This window comes from Schistocerca americana, chromosome 10, assembly GCF_021461395.2.
Source record: "Schistocerca americana isolate TAMUIC-IGC-003095 chromosome 10, iqSchAmer2.1, whole genome shotgun sequence".
NCBI classification, from domain to species: domain Eukaryota; kingdom Metazoa; phylum Arthropoda; class Insecta; order Orthoptera; family Acrididae; genus Schistocerca; species Schistocerca americana.
The window spans coordinates 177,928,488-177,949,900 of record NC_060128.1 but is presented as its reverse complement, the minus strand read 5'-3'; the positions used below and the strand labels follow the sequence as shown (position 1 = coordinate 177,949,900).

The 21,413-nt window shown below is 40.9% G+C and overlaps 1 protein-coding gene across 2 annotated transcripts in view; it reads right to left on the bottom strand.

Moving 5' to 3' along the window:
• The window catches only part of LOC124552424 (activin receptor type-2A), a 109,459-nt gene that overhangs the window by 31,885 nt on the left and 56,161 nt on the right, over positions 1–21,413 (bottom strand). For both annotated transcript variants that reach the window (XM_047126696.1, XM_047126697.1), the window contains exons 5-6: positions 6,050–6,208; positions 4,084–4,304 (exon numbers count right to left, since the gene is read on the bottom strand). In XM_047126696.1, the coding sequence (XP_046982652.1) occupies positions 4,084–4,304; positions 6,050–6,208 (380 nt within the window). The remainder of the gene's footprint in view (positions 1–4,083; positions 4,305–6,049; positions 6,209–21,413) is intronic.

Genomic DNA, 21,413 nt, shown 5'->3' with positions numbered 1-21,413 from the left:
CAAATTGTAGAACTATTAACATCTGATACGCCAAGCTGTTGTTCGCCTCATAATAACAACAATGATAACAACAACAACAACAACAACAATAATAATATTAATAATAATAATAATGAAGGAGAGAAAGAAGAGGAGAACAGAAGGAGCAGTGTCAGAGACAGAGAATGTGTACGTGCAAGTGTGAGTGGGGGGGGGGGGGGGGGGGGGGGGGGGGAGTAGAGTTGGAGGACAGAAAGAAGTCCAAGAAGAATTGAACTAATTTCATTATACCATGTTGTCACTCAATTTAATTATTCAGTCTTTTTAAATGATACAATTTATAATGATATAATCAATCAGAGTTCCCAAATATTAGAGTTTTTCTTTCCTTCACTATGTGATCAAAGTTATCTGGACACCCCCAAAAACATATGTTTTTCATATTTGGTGCATTGTACTGCCACCTACTGCCAGGTACTCCATGTCAGCGAACTCAGTAGCCACTAGACATCTTGAGAGAGCAGAATGGGGCACTCCGCGGAACTCATGGACTTCAAACATGGTCAAGTGATTGGGTGTCGCTCGTGTCACACATCTTTATGCGAGATTTTCACACTCCTACACATCCCTAGGTCCACCGTTTCTGATGTGATAGTCAAGTGGAAACTGACAGAGACCGCTGACAGTTGAAGAGGGTCATAATGTGTCATAGGCAGACATCAACCCAGGCCATCACACAGGAATTCGAAGCTGCATCAGAATCCACTGCAAGTACCATGACAGTTAGGCAAGGTTAGAAAATTTGGATTTCATGGCTAAGCGGCTGCTAATAAGCCACACATCAGGCCGATAAATGCCAAACAATGCCTCGCTTGGTCTAAGGAGTGTAAACATTGGACGATCGAACAGTGGAAAAACGTTATGTGGAGTAACGAATCACGGTACACAATGTGGCGATCCGATGGCAGGGTGTGGGTATGGCGAATCCCCGGTGAACATCGTCCGCCAGCTTGTGTAGTGCCAACAGTAAAATTTGGAGGTGGTGGTGTTATGGTGTGGTCATGTTTTTCATGGAGGGGGCTTGCACCCCTTGTTGTTTTACTTGGCACCATCACAGCACAAGCCTACATTGATGTTTTAAGCACCTTCTTGCTTCCCACTGTTGAAGAGCAATTCAGGGATGGCGATTGCATCTTTCAACAAGATCGAGCACCTGTTCGTAATGCACGGCCAGTGGCGGAGTGGTTACACGACAATATTATCCCTGTAATGGACTAGAAATGCAGTGAGCACAGGACGGTCATCCTCAGTTCACATGCAGCCAAAGTGATGTTAAGAATAATTAATAAGAGACTTGAAAAAGTAATGGAGGAGAATATTGGCAGGGAGCAGTTTGCCTTTAGACGGAATAAGAGATGCAATAGGGCTCCTACGAATCTTGGGAGAAAGGTTTATTGAAAATGGAAGAGACCTATTTACATGCTTCATAGATCTAGAAAATGCATTTGATAATGTGGTTTGGTACAAGCTGATGACTATAATGAGGGAAAAGAGAGTGGACTGGAAAAACAGAAGACTTGTAAACTCATTAATCAAAAAGCCTAAGTTAAAGTGAGAGGAGAAAGTACAAACGGGGTCGGACTATGAAAAGGAGTGAGACAAGGATGCTGTCTATCACCTACCCTTTTCAACCTCTACTTGGAAAATATGATTGACCAATGTTCATTAGATGAAAAAGGAGTAGAAATTGGAGGAAGAAGAGTAGGGTGTTTGAGGTTTGCTGATGACATGGTCCTTCTAGCCACAGGGGAAAAAGAATTACAGAATTTCGTGGACACCATTGAAGCTAACGGAAAAAATATGGAATGAAAATTAACACAAAGAAAACAAAAGTATTGGCACTAGGAGGAAATAAAGAAATAAAAATTATGCTGAATGAAGAAATATTCTCTTGGAAGCAGGACAGACATGGACAGAGAAAGGCTAGAGGCTTTTGAGATGTGGAGATGGCAGAGGATGGAAAGAATAAGTTGGATGGACAGAGTAAAAAAATGAAGAGGTACTGAGAAGAGTGGGAGAGAGAAGACAGTTACTAGATGTAATAAAAAGAAGAAAAAGAAATTGGATTGGGCATATTTTAAGAAAGAGTGATGGACTGATAAAAACAGTTTTAGAAGGTTGTGTAGAAGGGAAAAGGAAGTGAGGAAGGAAGAGATTTCAGATACTGGATGACATGATGGATGGTACAACATATAGCAGCCTTAAGAAGAAAGCAATGGATCGCAGAAAATGGAGAGGCAAACGACCTGCTAATATAGCAGAAAACTGATGATGATGGTGATGAATGGACGGGCCTGCACAGAGTTCTGACGTGAATCCTACAGAACACTTTTGGGATGATTTGGAATGCTGACTTCGTGCAAGGCCTCACAAACCGACATCAATGCCTCTCCTCAGTGCCGCACTCTGTGAAGAATGGGCTGTCATTCCCCAAGAAACCTTCCAGTACTTGACTGAATGTAATGGATTGGCCTGCACAGAGTCCTGACATGAATCCTGTAGAACACCTTTGGGATGTTTTGGAATACCGGCTTCATGTTAGGCCTCACCAACCGACATAAATGCCTCTCCTCAGTGCAGCACTCCGGGAAGAATGGGCTGTCGTTCCCTAAGAAACCTTCCAGCACCTGACTGGATGTATGCTTGCGAGAGTGGAAGCTGTCATCAAGGCTAAGGGTGGGTCAAGAGCATATTGAATTCCAGCATTACTAATGGAGGATGCCACAAAATTGTAAGCCATTTTCATCCAGGTGTCCGGATACTTTTTATCACATAGTGCATTTCAACTGCATATGGAGCACAGGAAGAATGATGGCTTAAATGTCTCAGTGCACATTATAATTAGTCTGATATTGTATTCATCATCACCTCAGGAATTACAGATAGGGTGTCCCATGAGGAATGGTCAATATTCACACGTGTGATAGGAACGATCATTCGAAGCAAAGAAGTCTAGTGTACACAGGCTGCAAAATGCAAACCTTAAGGGCTATGAGCAGTTACACATCTTCGATACTGTGAAACCAATCTGTTCTACTGCAAGCTCTTTGCTTTCCATATTTCCATATGGAACAAAACACGAAAACAATTTCTACTCAATATTGGATCTAAAGTACATACTTTTAGAGCTGTAAGCACTTGTGTATCTTTACTACTGGAAAAATCATCTCTCCTGCTTATAGCTCTTAAGGTATGCTTTTTGGAGCCCATGTTTATCAGATCTTTTTCCTTTGTATGATCATTCCTCCCATATCCACCCTGTATAGGGGCAGAAGAATATATCTACATCTACATCTACATTGATACTCCGCAAGCCACCCAACGGTGTGTGGCGGAGGGCACTTTACGTGCCACTGTCATTACCTCCCTTTCCTGTTCCAGTCGCGTATGGTTCGCGGGAAGAACGACTGTCTGAAAGCCTCCGTGCGCGCTCTAATCTCTCTAATTTTACATTCGTGATCTCCTCGGGAAGTATAAGTAGGGGGAAGCAATATATTCGATACCTCATCCAGAAACGCACCCTCTCGAAACCTGGCGAGCAAGCTACACCGCGATGCAGAGCGCCTCTCTTGCAGAGTCTGCCACTTGAGTTTATTAAACATCTCCGTATATCTATAGTCTTTTCTTAATACTGACTCCTAAAAACTTGTAAGCAAGCTTTCACTGGATAACTGGGATCTACGTTCCAGCATCTACCAATGAAGATTTTTCAGCATTTCTGTGATCCTCTTCTGTAAATCAAACAAACCTATGACCATCTCCATATGGATTCAATACCTCATGCTATTCCTATCTGGTAAGGTTCTGACAAATGTGAGTAAAATTCTAATACGGGATACACAAAAGTGGTTTGTAAGCTATCTCCTTTGAAGACTGGCTGTATTTTCCCTGTATCCTGGAAACTGCATATGTGACCGTTCCATTACGTATGCCTACAAATTGTTGTACTCAGGTGTTTGCACGAGTTGGCTGGTTCAAACTGTGGCTCACTAACATTACAGTCTACTTTTCCGAGTTCTGTGAACTTGCTGGAGAGCTGCTCACCTGGCCATGGATTCCGCAATGCGGCAGAGCTCCGGCCAGGTGACGAGGTTGCTTTTGAGGTAGTCGCACAGTGAGCCCCTCTCGTGGAAGGCAGTGATCAGCCAGTACTCCGCCTGCAGGTTGTCTCCACGTTTCTCCACACCGACAAACTGCAGGATCGCCTCGTGAGAAATACGCGGCAGTCGGTATACCTCGTATTCTGCTGCCCACGATTCCTTGTCCTGCAATGCACAAAAGTAGGATGGGGTTTTTATATACGTTCCTTCACAGTACACTACTATCCAGCTAAATGTTTTACAAATTATCCTTTCCTTGCCTTTCTCTCTTGGAACGATGCCTCACCTTTCTGTACATGAATTTTTACGTTCTGGTAGTCAAACTGTCAATGCCCTGAAAAAACATGTTCTATAAGGCGGTAGTAAGTAACTGAGCATAACGAGCTCAGTAAGTGCCTGTTTATTCTTTTTTGTACGAGTTAAGATATGGTCGTAGACATCTGTAAAGGGAGATGTAGCTTTTACGTTTGTGATGTTCCAAACTGCACTAATAAAGAAATTTAATACTAATCTTGAATTTTATGGCAACCAATTCTATTTTGCAACAGTGAAAGGGCTTATCTGTGCAACAACGGAAACACCTGGCAACACAACTTTCTTATACATGTGGTTCCATTTTCTCATTTTGAGAAGACTGAAGGACCGATCTGTTTTACTTGCTAAAAACATTCTAAAACCATCGTCTCATAAATATTTCTTTACTTAAAACAATCAGTTCTGACAGACGTTATTGTCATCTTTAGGTCATAAAAAAATCTTTTTCTTATGAAATGTGCCCATTTAAGCTGGCTCTGGTGCCAAGCTGTCACGTGGATAAAAACAGCATGTTATAAAAGGTTTGTCATAACTAAAACATTTTACAACTTACACCTTGTGTACAAGGCCATGTCCATATATATACCATTCACAGATGCTTGTTACGCCACAAAAACACAGTATACAGTAACATATCTGTTTACATAGGCTGGACATATTCTAGACACTGAAAATCCACCTTAAATGGCGCGTAAGGTAGAACTGATGCCATAGCATGCGGTGGTTGATACGTCATTGTCTGGAATAAAATAACTGAAACTTTGGTATCCAGTCAGAGAGTATAATAATAACAACCTTAATTGTCATGAATTTTCAGCAAATGGATGAAGTAGAAAAATTTGTTGAAGCCAGTATCAAGGTGACCAGATTAAGAAAGAGACTCTTGAGAATGAGTGCAGAGGACATCTTTTCTTTATTTGTGTGTGAGGAATGTTTCCTGAAAGTTTGGCCGTACCTTTCTGTAACACCATGTATATCGCACGGTCAAATGTACCGTCAACAGAGCAGTAACTGAGTTGAAATCTGGGAGCCAGACTAGTGTTTATCTAAGATGATTTGGAAAACCACACCCACGTTGGCCAGCATACCAACCCTCATTGTTCATCCAGGTGGCAGATTCGATCCGGAGCTGGTGCACCTCCCTGAATCCTGGAAAGGGGTGCTTTAATGCACTCGACTATCCAGCTGGGTACGGAATCAAATTGGGGAGAGGAGAAATTTATGGCACTTGACTACAAGAAGGGATCAGTTGACATGACGCATGCTGAAGCATAAAGCTATTATCAGTTTGGTAATGGATGGAGTGTGCTCATATGTGGGAGGGGGGAGAGAAATCATATAGGCCGGACTAGTTAGCAGGTTCAGCGTGGCTGTAGAGTGCAGTAGTTCTGCAGATATGAAGATGCTTGCACAGGACAGACTAGTTTGGAGAGCAGGATCAAACCAGTCTCTGGACTGGACGAAGACTAAGAAGAAGAAGAACAACAACAACAACAACAACAACAAACAACAAAAACAAAAGCTGCAACAACATGCCAAGTGTAGCAGTTTTAGGAGACAGATGTATTATGAGGCTGTCTCCAATAGTGGCTCACCTGAGGTGGGAAGATCTTGACAGCAACAGTTTCATTTTTGTACTGTGCCTTCCAGACAGCACCAAAGCGACCCCGTGCTTTGATCTCCAGCAACTGAATCGGGCGAAAATCCAGAATTGGTGACAGCTGTGGCAGAGGATGGGGTTCTGCAATTGGCACCTGCAACATTATTTTAAGTTAAAAGGCAATTTCACTAGAAACTTTGTGGCAATCCTGTACATAGATGGTCATAACAAAATTAAAAATAAATCAACACATTGCACCCACCGTGCCTGTAAAATGTACTATACACTTCTACACACTATTAAAAGTATTATGAGTCTACCAGTTCACTTCAAAGTGAAACCGTCTGGTTGGCATGTGCACAAGGTAAACTTTCTGCAAAGTTAGAATAAGTGGATGAAATGTTGAGTAATGCAGTGTCACAACTGGTCTCCAACAACAAGACATATATTACCTCTCAGGGGTCCCCAGAGGTGGAACTGACTTACCGAAACTACCAATAGAATGGTGTAGGTCGAGGTCTGAGGTATTGCACCGTGAAGCCATTTGTCCTGGTGGACCATAGTTACCGAGCAATCGACAAAAAATAATTTTGGGATTTTGCGTGTTGCTCTAGAGCTTTAAAAATGAAATGACGTACAGAAGGTTGTGTTAAGGTACAGTCCTCCATGGCGAAGGTTGTGGGTTTGAATCTCCTCAGGTGCTTTATTTTGTTTTATTTATTTCATATTTTGTTTCTTAACCAATAGACTAGCATTTTCAATGTGCTTCTTAACCAATAGACTGGCATTTTCAATGTTTAAATACTATGACAGATAAATAAAAATAATTAAATTCACATCCACAAAGATTCCAAGTCATAAAAGAATGACAGGAAGAAAAATGGGAGGAAATGAAAAAGGTAATACAATGATTAAAAAAAAAAAAACATGACAAACGAATAGAAATAAAACACCTACATTTAAACGACTTAATGAATAAAAAAATTGATCAAAGTTATATCAATAAAAATTTTAAAATAAAAGATTTGAGGGCACCCGAGGTGATTCGAGCTGACAACCTTTGTCATTTGGGGACTGTACCTTAACACTATCCAACCATTCCGTATAATATTTCTTTTTTAAAACTCTACAGAATAGCATGAAATTTTGAAATTGTTTTTCGAGGATTACTTGCAAACTATGGTCACCAGGGGTATACGTGCAGGATGTGATACCTGGGACTTTAACTTAAATCCTCTTGTAGATGGTTTCAAAAAGTCATTCCCACCACTGGGACCTCTCCTTGTCAAAAAAGTAAATAACATATTCCAAAATTGCCAGCTGAGATGATTACAAGCATAATAATACGCTACATCATTATCCTAATAAATGGAAACATATAACTCCTTACTGTCATCATTAGTGGCAATTTGCTTTAAATTTTCAGAATTTTAAATTTGTGCACAACACAAAATGCAAGGAAGTACTGCCGTATGGCTACGATATAAATGACTCACAACTGAATTCAGTCAACTAGTCAATACCTGGGTGCAAAAATTTGTAGGATTATGAAATTGAATGATCAGTAAGCCCAGACATAGCTGAAGTAGGTGGCAGACTTCAGTTCATTGGTAGGTTATAAGGAAAATGTCATCGGGCTCCAAAAGAAACTGATACCAAATAGTGCTTACACGGGATACTGAATTCATATAAAGAAAGACAGCATGAATTATCACAGGTTGAAACTTTCTGGCAGATTAAAACTGTGTGCCGGACCGAGGCTCGAACTCGGGGCCTTTGCCTTTCGCGGGCAAGTGCTCTACCGACTGAGCTACCCATCCCCACAGCCTCAATTCTGACAGTACCTCAGGTCGTGAGTCGGTAGAGCAAATGTCCCGAGTTTTTAATCTGCCAGGAAGTTTCATATTGGCATATTGGCACACACTCTGCTGCAGAGTGAAAATCTCATTCTGATCACAGGTCGGTTTGACCCATACAAGAGTGTCACTAAAACGCTGAAAAATTTATAATAGTGTGTGCTCGAAGACAAACACCTATCTCACGAAAGCCTGTTTATAAAGCTTCAAAACAAGTTTTAAGTGAAGAACCTAGAAATATAAACTATATGATTGCAACTATGCAGACACCTTTTGGCGCACATTAATATGGAGTATGTCCACCCTTCATCTTTACAGTGGCTTGAAATGTGCTGGTGACATTTCAATGAGGAGTCTAAATGTCTCTGGAGGACTGGCAGCTCACTCTTTCTCGCAAGCCAAAACCAAAAAAGGTAATGACGAACGTAGGGGTCTGGAACAAAGCTGACATTCTAACTCTTCCCAAAGGTTTTCAATCTGGTTCATGTCGGAGCTTCGGCCACAAACCATTCCCTCACAGATGATGTTTAATGACAGGGTGCACTGTTATACTGACACAAACAATCATCTCTGAACTGTTCCTCCACAGTACGCAGCACATAATGCTGTTAAATGTGTTCGTATCCTTCTGCACTTGGCATTTTCTTAGGTGCAGTAAGAGGACCACATGCTAATCGTGAAAAATACCCTCATACCGTGACACCAGCTCCTCCGTACTTTACTGAAGGCACTAAAAGTAATGGCAGTACATACACTAGACTCTCGCTAATCTGGCCCTCAGTAGTCTGGCTTCTCAGTAATCCAGTGCACATCCAAAAACACGTGCACAATGAATTATTGTGTGCAACAATTCTTAGTTAAACAATGCTTTATATACTCTATTTGAAATTGTAACTTTCTATACAGTAACACAAAATTTTAGGTAAGTTAAATCGAGGTTTTTCGCAGAAAGCCATTGCTGACGAGTTCAATATTGGACGAACAACTATTTGTGACATCAAAAAGAAAGATGATGTTATTCGACAGTACTCAACACAGATGGATAGAGTGTTGAGAAAACGGAAGGTTATGCAACAGAGTGAAAATGAAGAACTGGACGTAGCTGTTTACAGATGGTTCAAACAACAACACAGCAAAGGAATTCCAGTCAGTGGCCCGATTATAAAGGAAAAAGCAGCTGGATTTAACAAACAACTTGGCGGTAGTAAATTGTTTGCAGCGAGCGAAGGTCGGCTATCGTACTGAGAAAAACAACACGGCATTCGGCAGCTGACAGTCACCGGGGAAAGTTGCTCAGATAACGATAAGTATAATAGAGGAAGAAGATTTAACTGCTAATGCCTTGTATAATGCTGATGAAACAGGACTCTTTTACAAGATGATTCCTTCAAAAACATTAGCTGCAAAGAATGAGAGGGAAGCTCGTGGTTACAAGCAACAGAAACGGCGCGTAACGTTAATGGCGTGTTGGAATGCAAACGGGAGTCATAAGCTACCGCTTATGGTGATTGGAAAATCCCAACACCCACGCTGTTTTCAACACAATGACATAAATACTCTACCAGTGCAGTATTGTGCTCAGAAGAAAGCCTGGATGGACAGATAAATATTCTCTTGGTGGTTCCATGAACTTTTGTATCAGCAGTGAGAAAAGAGCTAAAGAATAAAAAGTTTCCACTGAAAGCTATCCTTGTAACTGACAATGCTCCCAGTCATCCTTCAGATGTTTCTCTAAGGTCCGATGGTATACGTGTACAAGCACTCTTTCTCCCACCCAATGTGACAGCCCTGATTCAGCCTATGGACCAGGGAATTTTGAAATGAATTAAACGTCATTATCGACATTCACATCTCGCCTCCTTGCTGAACAAAAGTGAAAACAACTCTATCAAGACGATACTGAAGACGTGGAAAGCAATTAACATACGTGAGCTGGAGAAAATTGTGGCCATCCATTGATGCCAAGTAGGATCCAGTAGTGAGTGACAGCGATGGGCCAGTCAATTCGGAATTATCAATTACTTTGTACACTGACATGTTCCGCAACCTTCCAGGAGCAGAAGAAATTGATGATGAAGGTGCTACTAAGTGGCTGAATGAGGAGAACTGTGATTCGGAACAAACTTTAACAGATGAAGAAATAATCAAAAGTGTGCAAAAAAGTAATGATGAAAGTGATGAAGAAGAGGATACAGGAGGAGAGAGCATTAAGATTTCTCACACTGCCAGTGCTGAAGCTGCTGAGGTCTTCCTGGAGTACATTATGCAACAACCAGATACATGCAGTACCGATGTAATGATTGTAAAGCAGTTGCAAGATAAAGCATGCCACAGTCGCGTATCATCATTGTGACAGTTAAAAATTAGGGACATGTTTCATAGTGAGTGATATGACTGTACAGTATACACTCAAATACCAAGTTTTCTTTGAAAATTAATGTATTTTTGGATTTAATAAAGTAAATCCTCAATGTTTTAAAATTGTATCCTTCAGTTTAATAAAGCACAGTACACTATATGCCCTATGTTATCAAAACAAATAAAAAACAAAATAAATGAATAAAATAAATTTCAGACACTCAATAATCCGGCACTTCCACTAATCTGGCACCCATATGTGCCAGGAATGGCCGGATTAGTGAGAGTCTAGTGTATTCTCCAACGCATTCACCAAACACAAACTCCACTATCAGATTTCCACAGGGTATACCACGATTCATCACTCCAGATCACTCGTTTACAGTCATCCACTGTACAGTGGCATCGCTCTTTATACCACCTCGAGCGTCGCATAATACTGCCTGCAGAAATGTGTGGCTTAAGAGGAGCTGCTCGACTACTGAATCCCGTAATTTTTAACTCCGTACACCCAGTCATCGAGGTAGCTCGTCAGCTGGGAGCACTCTGGAACTCGCGAGTGATTGCTTCCACTGATTCCGCACGGTTTCTTATGACCACCCTCTGTAATGCTCGACGGTCCCTGTGCACCGGTACACGAGGTCTGCCCGGTCTCAGTTTAGCTACAGTCGTTCCTTCTTGTTTCCACTGCACGATAACATCACCAACAGTCGACTTTGGCAACTTTACGAGGGTCGCAGTGTCCCTGACAGATTTGTTACTCAGGTGACATCCGATGACTAGTCCACATTCAAAGTCACTACGCTCTCCTGACTGATCCATTCTGCTGTTCCAGAATGAGATTTTCACTCTGCAGCGGAGTGTGAGATAATATGAAACTTCTTGGCAGATTAAAACTGTGTGCCGGACCAAGACTCGAACTCGGGACCCTCGCCTTTCACAGGCGTGAGTTGTGCTTGGGTAGCTCAGTTGGTAGAGCACTTGCCCGCGAAAGGCAAGGGTCCCGAGTTCGAGTCTCGGTCCGGCACACAGTTTTAATCTGCCAAGAAGTTTCATTCTGCTGTTATTGCTTCTCTACTGACAACACAATACTTCCTGCCTCCTTTTCTGCTGGCAGGTCCACCTCTCAAGAAATCTAGTGGTCAGTTCCACACCATATAGGGGTGGTCGGTTAGTTTCAATAAGATGGTGTACTTCATATCTTATGTATCCCTCCTGTACAGGCTTTGAAGACCAGATTTATCTACTTACTGCAAGTACAGAGATTCAATTATTCTTCCCTTGTTACATACAAGGTGATTCTTATAAATGTTTAAAAGCCTAAGAAGCAAAACAGATGACGCTGGGACATGTAATTTAATATAAGACACATGGGACGACAAATGTCCAGAAATACCCCAAAAGTGGATGATGTGACCAGACGACATACCTCGCCACACGTGCAGCGGTTAACGCTATCTGTTCGTCACACCCGATCGTCCCAATCTGCGTCAGATATTCACGTCAATGTGGCTCCGTGCACGACTTTAGTGCGTGGGGCTTAGGGTTCAAGTCTTGCATGCAGAGGGCAGTACGTTTTTCATTGCACGAGACAGATGTGTGTTTACTGTGAGATATTAATTTCTTAATTTATTTACTAGTTGTGCGGTCACCGCTGGTTCATTGCATAGTACAGCACAACAAAAACCTACAATATTGCGTTACAAGTAAATGAGTATAAGCTTCCGAATTGCGTCATTATCAGTAAACGAACTTCGTTTTCTCTAGCAAATAATGTCCATAAACAAAAAAATGAAGGGACATAAAGGAAAAAAAGACATAATATGAGAAAATTTTGCTCGGTTGCAGAAACGACAACAATTTTGTAAATTCTGTCTTTACAAAAGATCACATTTACAAAAAGTGTTCATAATTTGCACCATTTGCATGAATGCAAGAACAGCACCGCTCAATCGTCCCTTCATGCACACACTAGAAAATACCCTCCACACATTTGAAAATGCCCTCCGTATTTCGGATGTGACATCCATCCACTTTAGGGGTACGTCCCCCATATTTGCGGCCCCATGTGTCTTGTATTAAATTACTAGTCTCAGTGTCATCTATGTCACTCTGAGAGTTATTAAATGTTATTAAGAACCACCCTGTATGCGAATGGATCGGCAAGAGCCCCTAATACAGTGGGAGGTATCTTCTGCCACACACTTTACAGTGGTTTGCAGAGTATAGATCTAGACATGGCATACACAGAAATGTAAAAAGAAAATTAATGACTACGTATATATGAAGCGAAAATAGCGTTCTTGATCATCAGTAAGGCAGACAATGGAAGAACGTCTCTGGCAGCTAACAATATGATTGTCAAACCAACACTCATCTTCTAATACCTGGCAAGCGCCTACCACGAATGCAGTAACCGAGAAGTCAAAATTAAGCAGGACAGACTACAATTTTAGAGTTTATTCTAGCATGATGCAAATACTAAGTCACAAATCATTAGGGAAAATATTCAAAATAACTCTCTTCCTTTCTTCTACATCAACAGTTAATCTTCTACACATTTAATATACTTTCATAAGACAAACGGAACTGTAGGTGTTATCTTAAACAATTTTTACATTTGTAAATCTTGAGCATTTCTTCCAAAATCAAATTTTTACATTTAAATTACAACTAACAACACAGCAATATCCTTTTAAAAAATGGAACAAGCTTCTCATTCTTTGCAGCAAATCAAAATTTCAGCGCCAATGAAAATAATATATTTTTTCTGATCTCTTCAAATCTGGCTTATGAAGTCAACATTAACATTGTGAGGAAGGGGTGAGGTAATGGGATTGGCTTTAGTGTACTGTGCTACACTACAGCATAATGAAAATATATAAAAATGTCATTATTTAGCTTAATGTAAGTACAAGAAAAATTCTATAATTTTTGATTTTGCATTGTCACTGGTGATATTTTTGATGAGAAAACATACTACTAGGGACATTTAGCTCTTTTTTTCCTTTACTGTCAATCTAAAGCAGAAAATAAAAATTTAGTATTTTTACCCACACACAAATATACATGCATTGTTGCATATTTATCAACTTACCCACTATTCCCATAAATGGAAAAGAATGAGGCAGCATGAAAAATTGAAAACAGTATTAACCACAACCCTTCCAATAAAATATTACTTGTTACAAAAATTTCTGTTATGCTCACATCATTTTCATGCTAAGACACAACGGTTTCACAACTGACAATTACACACAAAAGAATGTGACACACTTAGCAAATATTTTTAAAGCATAGCAATATATATGAGGTTTTCTCTCCTTTAATACAGGAATTCGTTTTTTATGTAGATACTGAACAACTTCAAGTACCAGATTGACAGTTTCTCTGAGTTTTGTATTAAATGTAATCGATAAAAAACACAATTTTGTTAATGATCGACTATAGCAGACATAACATTTTCACCAAAAAACATCAGTATGTTATACAAATATCAGAACAAGACACTGTGTCACACTGTTATTTCACTACCTAGAAAAATTGCCATAATGGGATCTTTAATGGGTAACTTGTGCACACTTTAAACCCATTATTTATTGAAATCCGTTATTTCACACGCAACTTCAACTTCATTGAATACTTACTCCTCGTGATAAGTGAGTCAACTGCAGCACACCAGGAGTATTATTCCTGCAAAGAAACTCACCTGGCACGACTAGTTGTTTACATTTTGATGCCAAAGTTCTGTGTGATCTGAGTGTTACCTGCTGTGCAATTTGATACAAATGTTTAACTGCAGTATTTCGAAATCTATTTTTTGAATCTTATCTGGAGGGTCTCAAGAATAAATTAAATCTTCTCTAGCCCAAAAAAACTTTTTTCTTTTTCTCATGAAACAAAAATAAAGAAAACAGGAGGTCTAATATTTCATGATATCGCATCGAAGTCTGCATAAATTTGATGCAAAAACTCTGATGGCATGTTTACATATTCATAACTTCTAGAATACTCATAAATAACTGCTGTAGTTTGCTAAAATTGAAAACGTGTAAGTTCTGTAATGATAAACTACAGCACAATCTATATACTTTGTTTGTTGCAAAATTACTGAAGTCACAAAAGGGTTGAAAAATTGCCGTGATTGTTCCCCATCTTGACCTCGTGTAGCATGAAAACAATGAATGACACAGCACTGAAATTTTAAAAGCGTGAAGACAAAAGCTTTCCCGTCTAATACAAATATCTCACTTACATTACTTCCAATTTCGATTTCAAACTGTCTTAAATTAGGCCAAACTCTTGTAGATCTTGGTTGGTATTTTGGAGCACTCCACTGAAAGCCTCCAAAAGCTTTGCAATGTATGTATCTTGACCTCTAATTTTGCACAACTCAAATTTTACAGTGAACATCTGCACAAAATTTCATCAAATTGGAGATGGTCAGGCGAGGATGAATCATAAAGTTGGTCCAACTGATGCGGAATTGGCCCTCTCACTCCTGTGTGCTACAATGGGCAATGTTACTTATTAATCATTTCTTGTAGATCGCAAGTGTTATGCTGAAATGTAACTGCCTTAGTCAGGTCACAATGATGTATTTGATCCTACAACAGAAATGGCAAGAGAAGATGCCTGACAGTTGCAACGAGCTTGGTGCGGCTACTTCCAATGCCTGTCTCAGCCAGACACCTTAACAGTATTCATGTAGGTCTCCCAGCTCCATGGATGACTATGATTTTTGCCTGCAGTAGTTTGCACTTTGCAGCCAAAAGCTAGCTACAGTACTGCTAGCTGTCAACAATCTTCTCTCACAGACTGCATTTTAGGTTTAGTCGACATCTTGATACATGCATATTCCTCAAATCTACAGTTTGTGTTTTCAGGGTTTTAGCACTGACATATAAATTTCAGTAGATAATTGATACTTTTTGTTTCTTATTTACAGATTTTACTTGTTTCCTAATTGGGTTTTGTAACTGGCAATGTTAACCATGACTAATGAAAATAACCAAACATGAAATACTTCATTGTTTACATTAGGTACATTCTAAAATTTTACATAAATTGTGACTTTATAAAAACTGCTGCTCTCCTTATGAACTTCATTTCTGTGACAAAAATCCTATTTCAGTGGTTCTCTCGTAGTGCCAAACTCTGCATACCATGTAATGCCATTACTGCAATGTAAATTTGCATGTTAATTTTCATACTTCCTTCACTACTATCATGTTATTCGTCCAGTAGTACACTGAGACTTCTTTCTTAGTATTATTTAGCACCTCTTGTTCTATTCTCCCTTCACTTCTTAAGTATAGTGCCAAGATATTCAAAACTGTCTACTTTTTCAAGAGGCTTTTCAAGAATGTGTTGAGTCCTTCCTCCTGTCTGTCCTGTTTTCAAACCCGAATTACTTTGCTTTTATGTGCATTGAATATATTTCCTTCCTCTTCATTTCTTCATACCATTCCACCACAACCTGCTGAAGTCTTTCTGGTGTATCAGCCACCAATACAATATCATCTGCAATCTTTGCAGATAGACTGGTTGTAGTCTCCACATTCCAAGCTTCAAACTGTGAGTTCACAGCTTGCACAGTATTGTTACTTTATCTAGAAAGATGTTAATGCGGTGAGGGCCATCACCTTGTTTGACTCCTTCCTCCATTGGGAATTAACCTGAATTTTCATGAGCGAATACAAACCACTATCACTGGTTGTTTATATGCACTCTTCACAGCACTCACCAATTTTATTGGACACACTTTGCACCTCCCACATGTACTTCCTTGGCACAGAGTCCAAAGCACCTTTAAGATTGAGAAATGAAATATAGAGGTTCCAGTTCTCGGCTGTGCTCTATCCGCAAATGTTCTTATTGTGCAAATGTGGCTCTGGTTCTGGCACTCTGGCTTAAAATCACTGGCTCCTCTTCCATATCCTCTTGCACCACCTTTCTCAGTTACCTCTCCAATACATAAGTATGTACTTTGTACACTACTGATGACATGACATACAGACAGCCCTGTAGTTATGACAGTCATAACTGTTCCCTTTTTATGCAGTGGTATAATTAACCCTAGGATGCCCAAGGTATTAAATAACTTTACTGATGAAAAATTACAACTTTCAAAATGGTTTATGTATTTTAACTAAGGTATCAGTTTATAAATGTTGTTAATTGTTATAAATATTGGATTGAGTGAATAAAAAATTGACATATTACAATACAAAATACAGATGTGTTCATATACAATAGACTACTCTGAGTCCTCAACTGCAAGGCAAGAGAGAGACTTCACAATTTTTTCTGAATGTGTGTTACACACATGTTTATGACACTGTCCACAATACTGTTTTGGTTTAATTAGATTGTTGTACTTCTGCCTCTTTGTTTTAGCTTCTGTTACACAAATACGCACCGACCTTTCCCTACGGGAGGCTGACGTGCTTCTGTTGTCACTTCTTTGATTTTCTTTTGTAGAATAGTCTCCACTGATTGAACAATTTGGTTAGATAACCCTCTTGCATTGGCACTTCTTTCTTCTACCTGCAATTTCACTAGTTCCAGCGCCCTCTAAACAAGCTGAGCATCTCATCAATGGTGAGGTGGACCCCTGGTTTATACAGTAGTGGAAACCTATCATTCAATTTGTTGAAAACAATGTTGTTTTTATGCCACCTGGTATGTGTGCATCCTAGAAATGACCTCGGTCATGTTTCCGTGCAAAGTCACTAGGTGGTAGGGTAGCGTTTAGCAACACACTGTTTGGGTTCTTGGCGCATTAGATATGGGGGGACAATGGATGCTGATTGTGAGCCATCGTCTTCAGGTGATACCTTTACATTGTGCATCTTTTGTACATCCCACTCATTCTACAAGTATCACCTGAAGATGACGGCAAGGTATGCTGGTGAAATATCGTGTTACGAAAACGACTGCGCCTGGACGGGCACCCGACAATGGTACAACAGTCGGTTTGACAAGAAACCTCAGGTCACATATCCCGTGACTGTCTATGTACAATGTTTCAAAAACCAGTATTAAGTGACGAATCTAAAAATATACTGCATATCACTCTCTTACAGATCAGTCTTAGACTAACTGCAGCGCGCGCAGAGCCATGTAAGCAATCGTCCATTCCACACTTCGTACGCGAAAGCTACAGAAAGAACCCTTAATAATTGGTGTGTAAGAAGTACTCTCTGCCATGCACTTCACAATGGTTTGCTAAATACGGATATGGATGTAGATTTAGAAATTACTCTAGAGAAATGCCATGTCTCTACCTACAACAAGGCCACATATGAACATCTGTTCTCTCCTCAGTAAACATACACCACATGACAAAAAAGTGAAGCATCTAGAAGGCACGGTCAGATGTCAATGCAGTTTTGGGCGTGCATATTCCATAAGCGTGTACGTAAACGACTCAAGTTGCAATCCTCTGTGACAAGTAGAACAGCTACCAGAGAGCTTTAGCTTCGCTCACGATTAGCGCCGTTACTACGCCTTGTAGGATACATAAGGACCGCAAACAGTGTCAGACGTCGAGTGATCGCTGACGGGGACACAGAGGGGTCACGTATTTGCATAGAGCAGCTTTATCGGTACATCTGAAATGTGTCTCATTCTGGATCTCCTTTCGGCCAGCTAGTCAAATCGTACAATATTCACATTTGTGAGGCACTCGGATGCGACAGTGACACAACATCGGATTGCAGGAGAACACGAGGGCAGGCATACTCGCCGTTGAGGTTTCGCATGATCACACCTAACTACCACAAGGGAGGAATGCCATACTGTGCACCAAACACTTGGTAACCCCTGCACATCTGCATCTGCTGCCGTCCTACTAAAAGTAATGGACCCCTCGTAACATTCTGTGTCGTCCCACGCCATCGGTCGGAACTAGCAACAGCCAGATTATGGAATTAACGTTTCGTGTGTAGTCTCCGATAATCCGTCGAGGGCAGTGGGACAGCAGCCGGACGGGAAGTATTGGAATAACTGATAGGCTCGTTACTGAAAGTTAGGGAATTCGGTCGATTTTTGGGCCGCCGCACTCGACTTTGTCGGTCGCACATGCCGGTGTAATATGCCCGATAAGTCGTATTGTTTCCATTCGACGACTCCGTCAGACCGACACTGCGGTCCGTACCTCGGCAGCGGAGCACACTCGGGGCACGGAGGTGATACTTTTTCACGTCATAACTGGTAGCGTGTTTCACACAAAGGACATCTGAATTACAACACAGCAGTTTGTTTCAATTTTCATTATTCGAGTATCTCACGCGTAGGCTGACATTAACACCATAACACAAAAGGCTGCATTTGGAGTGGTGCAGCAAATGGGAAGCACGTACTGCTGACGAACGGTGACGCACGACATTCAGCTAGTACGGTAGTGACCTGGGGGAAGTCCCATTCTTTAAATGTTTTACAGAGGCACAGCGGTATGACTCCCGGTGTCGTGGTGCGGGGAGCCGTCGGTTATGACTTCGAGTCGTGGCTGGTAGTAATTGAGGGAATTCTGATGACACAACTGCTGGTCACTGATATCCTGTGTCCTCCAGTTACCTCTCGTGTGACTGCAGCTTCTATGGAACCACCTGTGAAGTTGAATTACTATCGTTGTTAGCAAAATCCCCACATCTGTCCCCGATAATACGTGAAACCAGCTCGGATGTCAACTCCGTACCAGTGCAATATCGACAATACAGAGGACCAATTACGACAGTTGTGATCCAGCTTTCCTCATAGGAGGATATACAACGGGTTTGTGGCATTCTTCCCTACAGAATCAGTGTGCGAATTCAGACCGGAGGGGATGGGACATAATACTGATATGTGGGCTCGTATTGCCAAATTCTTTGTCAATTTGACTCAATTTTGTAATCACTGAAATAAGATCACATACACACTCAGCCCATTAAGTCTCATTATGCTTTCTACTCGCCTCTGGGTGCTTCTCTTTTTACCACACATTCTATGATAATATCTCAATTATGGAGTGGCCTGCAAAGAAAGGCACCTTAGAAGAGCAACGATTCACATGACCGACGGCAGGTACTGGATTGTAGTGATCAGTTCCTATGCCTCAGCTGGAGAGCCAGCTGAAGTATATCGAAAGGGTATTACAGGTTAAAAGTGTTAACATCAAATCTCTTACTTCACTGCAAGGGTATCGTGATCAATTTTGCTGCTTGTTGGCAATGACAGCAACTGAACAGAGAAAGAATGGAAACTGTTGTCCTCATCAAATTGCCTTTTACTCCATGGTGTTGTGTGCTACGTGAAGAGAATAAAAGCAGGTACTGGTAATGTTTACCTTGCAAAGACTGTTCTCAAAGAGAATGTTCAGCCCCATTATACTCGCACTGGTGAAACGTGCACTCGACAGTACGCATTATGTCAAGTTAGGTTGGCTATACTGCAATAGCGATGTTTCAACAGCAGCCTCTATACACATAACAGCCAATACGGTTTTCCATTTCATATCATAAAGATGAGCTATTAAACAATAACAATGTATATAAGAATTCCCTTTTGGGTTGCTACCACAGTGACAGCAAATGAGCAACCATGCGCAGACTGGAGAGAGCGGACAGATAGTGGTCATGCATGCGTGAGGTGTGCCTGCCAGGAGTGTTAGTTCTGCAAGGTTCGCATGAGAGCTTCTGTAAAGTTTGGAGGAGGAGGAGGAGGAGATTAGTGTTTAACGTCCCGTCGACAACGAGGTCATTAGAGACGGAGCGCAAGCTCGGGTGAGGGAAGGAAATCGGCCGTGCCCTTTCAAAGGAACCATCCCGGCATTTGCCCGAAGCGATTTAGGGAAATCACAGAAAACCTAAATCAGGATGACCGGAGACGGGATTGAACTGTCGTCCTCCCGAATGCAAGTCCAGTGTGCTAACCACTGCGCCACCTCGCTCAGTGTAAAGTTTGGAAGGTAGGAGACGAGGTACTGGCAGAAGTAAAGCAGTGAGGACGGGGCGTGAGTCGTGCTTGGGTAGCTCAGTTGGTAGAGCACTTGCCCGCGAAAGGCAAAGGTCCCGAGTTCAAGTCTCGGTCCGGCACACAGTTTTAATCTGCCAGGAAGTTTAATATCAGTGCACACTCCGCTGCAGAGTGAAAATCTCATTCTGGACTCTACACACTCCTTCCACCTTTCTGCCTTCCCTTCTTTGCTTAGAACTGGGTTTCCACCTGAGCTCTTGATATTCATGCAAGTGGTTCTCTTTTCTCCAAAGGTCTCTTTAATTTTCCTGTAGGCAGTATCTATCTTACCCCTAGTGAGATAAGCCTCCACATCCTTACATTTGTCCTCTAGCCATCCCTGCTTAGCCATTTTGCACTTCTTGTCGATCACATTTTTGAGCCGTTTGTATTCCTTTTTGCCTGCTTCATTTACTGCATTTTTATATTTTCTCCTTTCATCAATTAAATTCAATATTTCTTCTGTTACCCAAGGATTTCTAATAGCCCTCGTCTTTTTACCTACTTGATCCTCTGCTGCCTTCACTACTTCATCCCTCAAAGCTACCCATTCTTCTTCTACTGTATTTCTTTCCCCCATTCTTGTCAATTGTTCCCTTATGCTCTCCCTGAAACTCTGTACAACCTCTGGTTTAGTCAGTTTATCCAGGTCCCATCTCCTTAAATTCCCACCTTTTTGTGATTTCTTCAGTTTTAATCTACAGCTCATAACCAATAGATTGTGGTCAGAGTCCACATCTGCCCCTGGAAATGTCTTACAATTTAAAACCTGGTTCCTAAATCTCTGTCTTACCATTATATAATCTATCTGAAACTTGTCAGTATCTCCAGGCTTTGACCATGTACATTACCTTCTTTTATGATTCTTGAACCAAGTGTTAGCTATGATTATGTTATGCTCTGTGCAAAATTCTACCAGGCAGCTTTCTCTTTCATTTCTTCCCCCCAATCCATATTCACCTACTACGTTTCCTTCTCTTCTTTTCTTTAACAAGAGAATATAAAAACAAAAGAAGCTCATATCCACAGTAACGCTTCACGCATTTTACCACTGCACTCTAACTTCATGTGATCTCTAATTTCTTGTGATTGTTTGTGATTGGGGCATTCTTCAGTGTCACTAAATGATAGTGAGCATTGTCGATT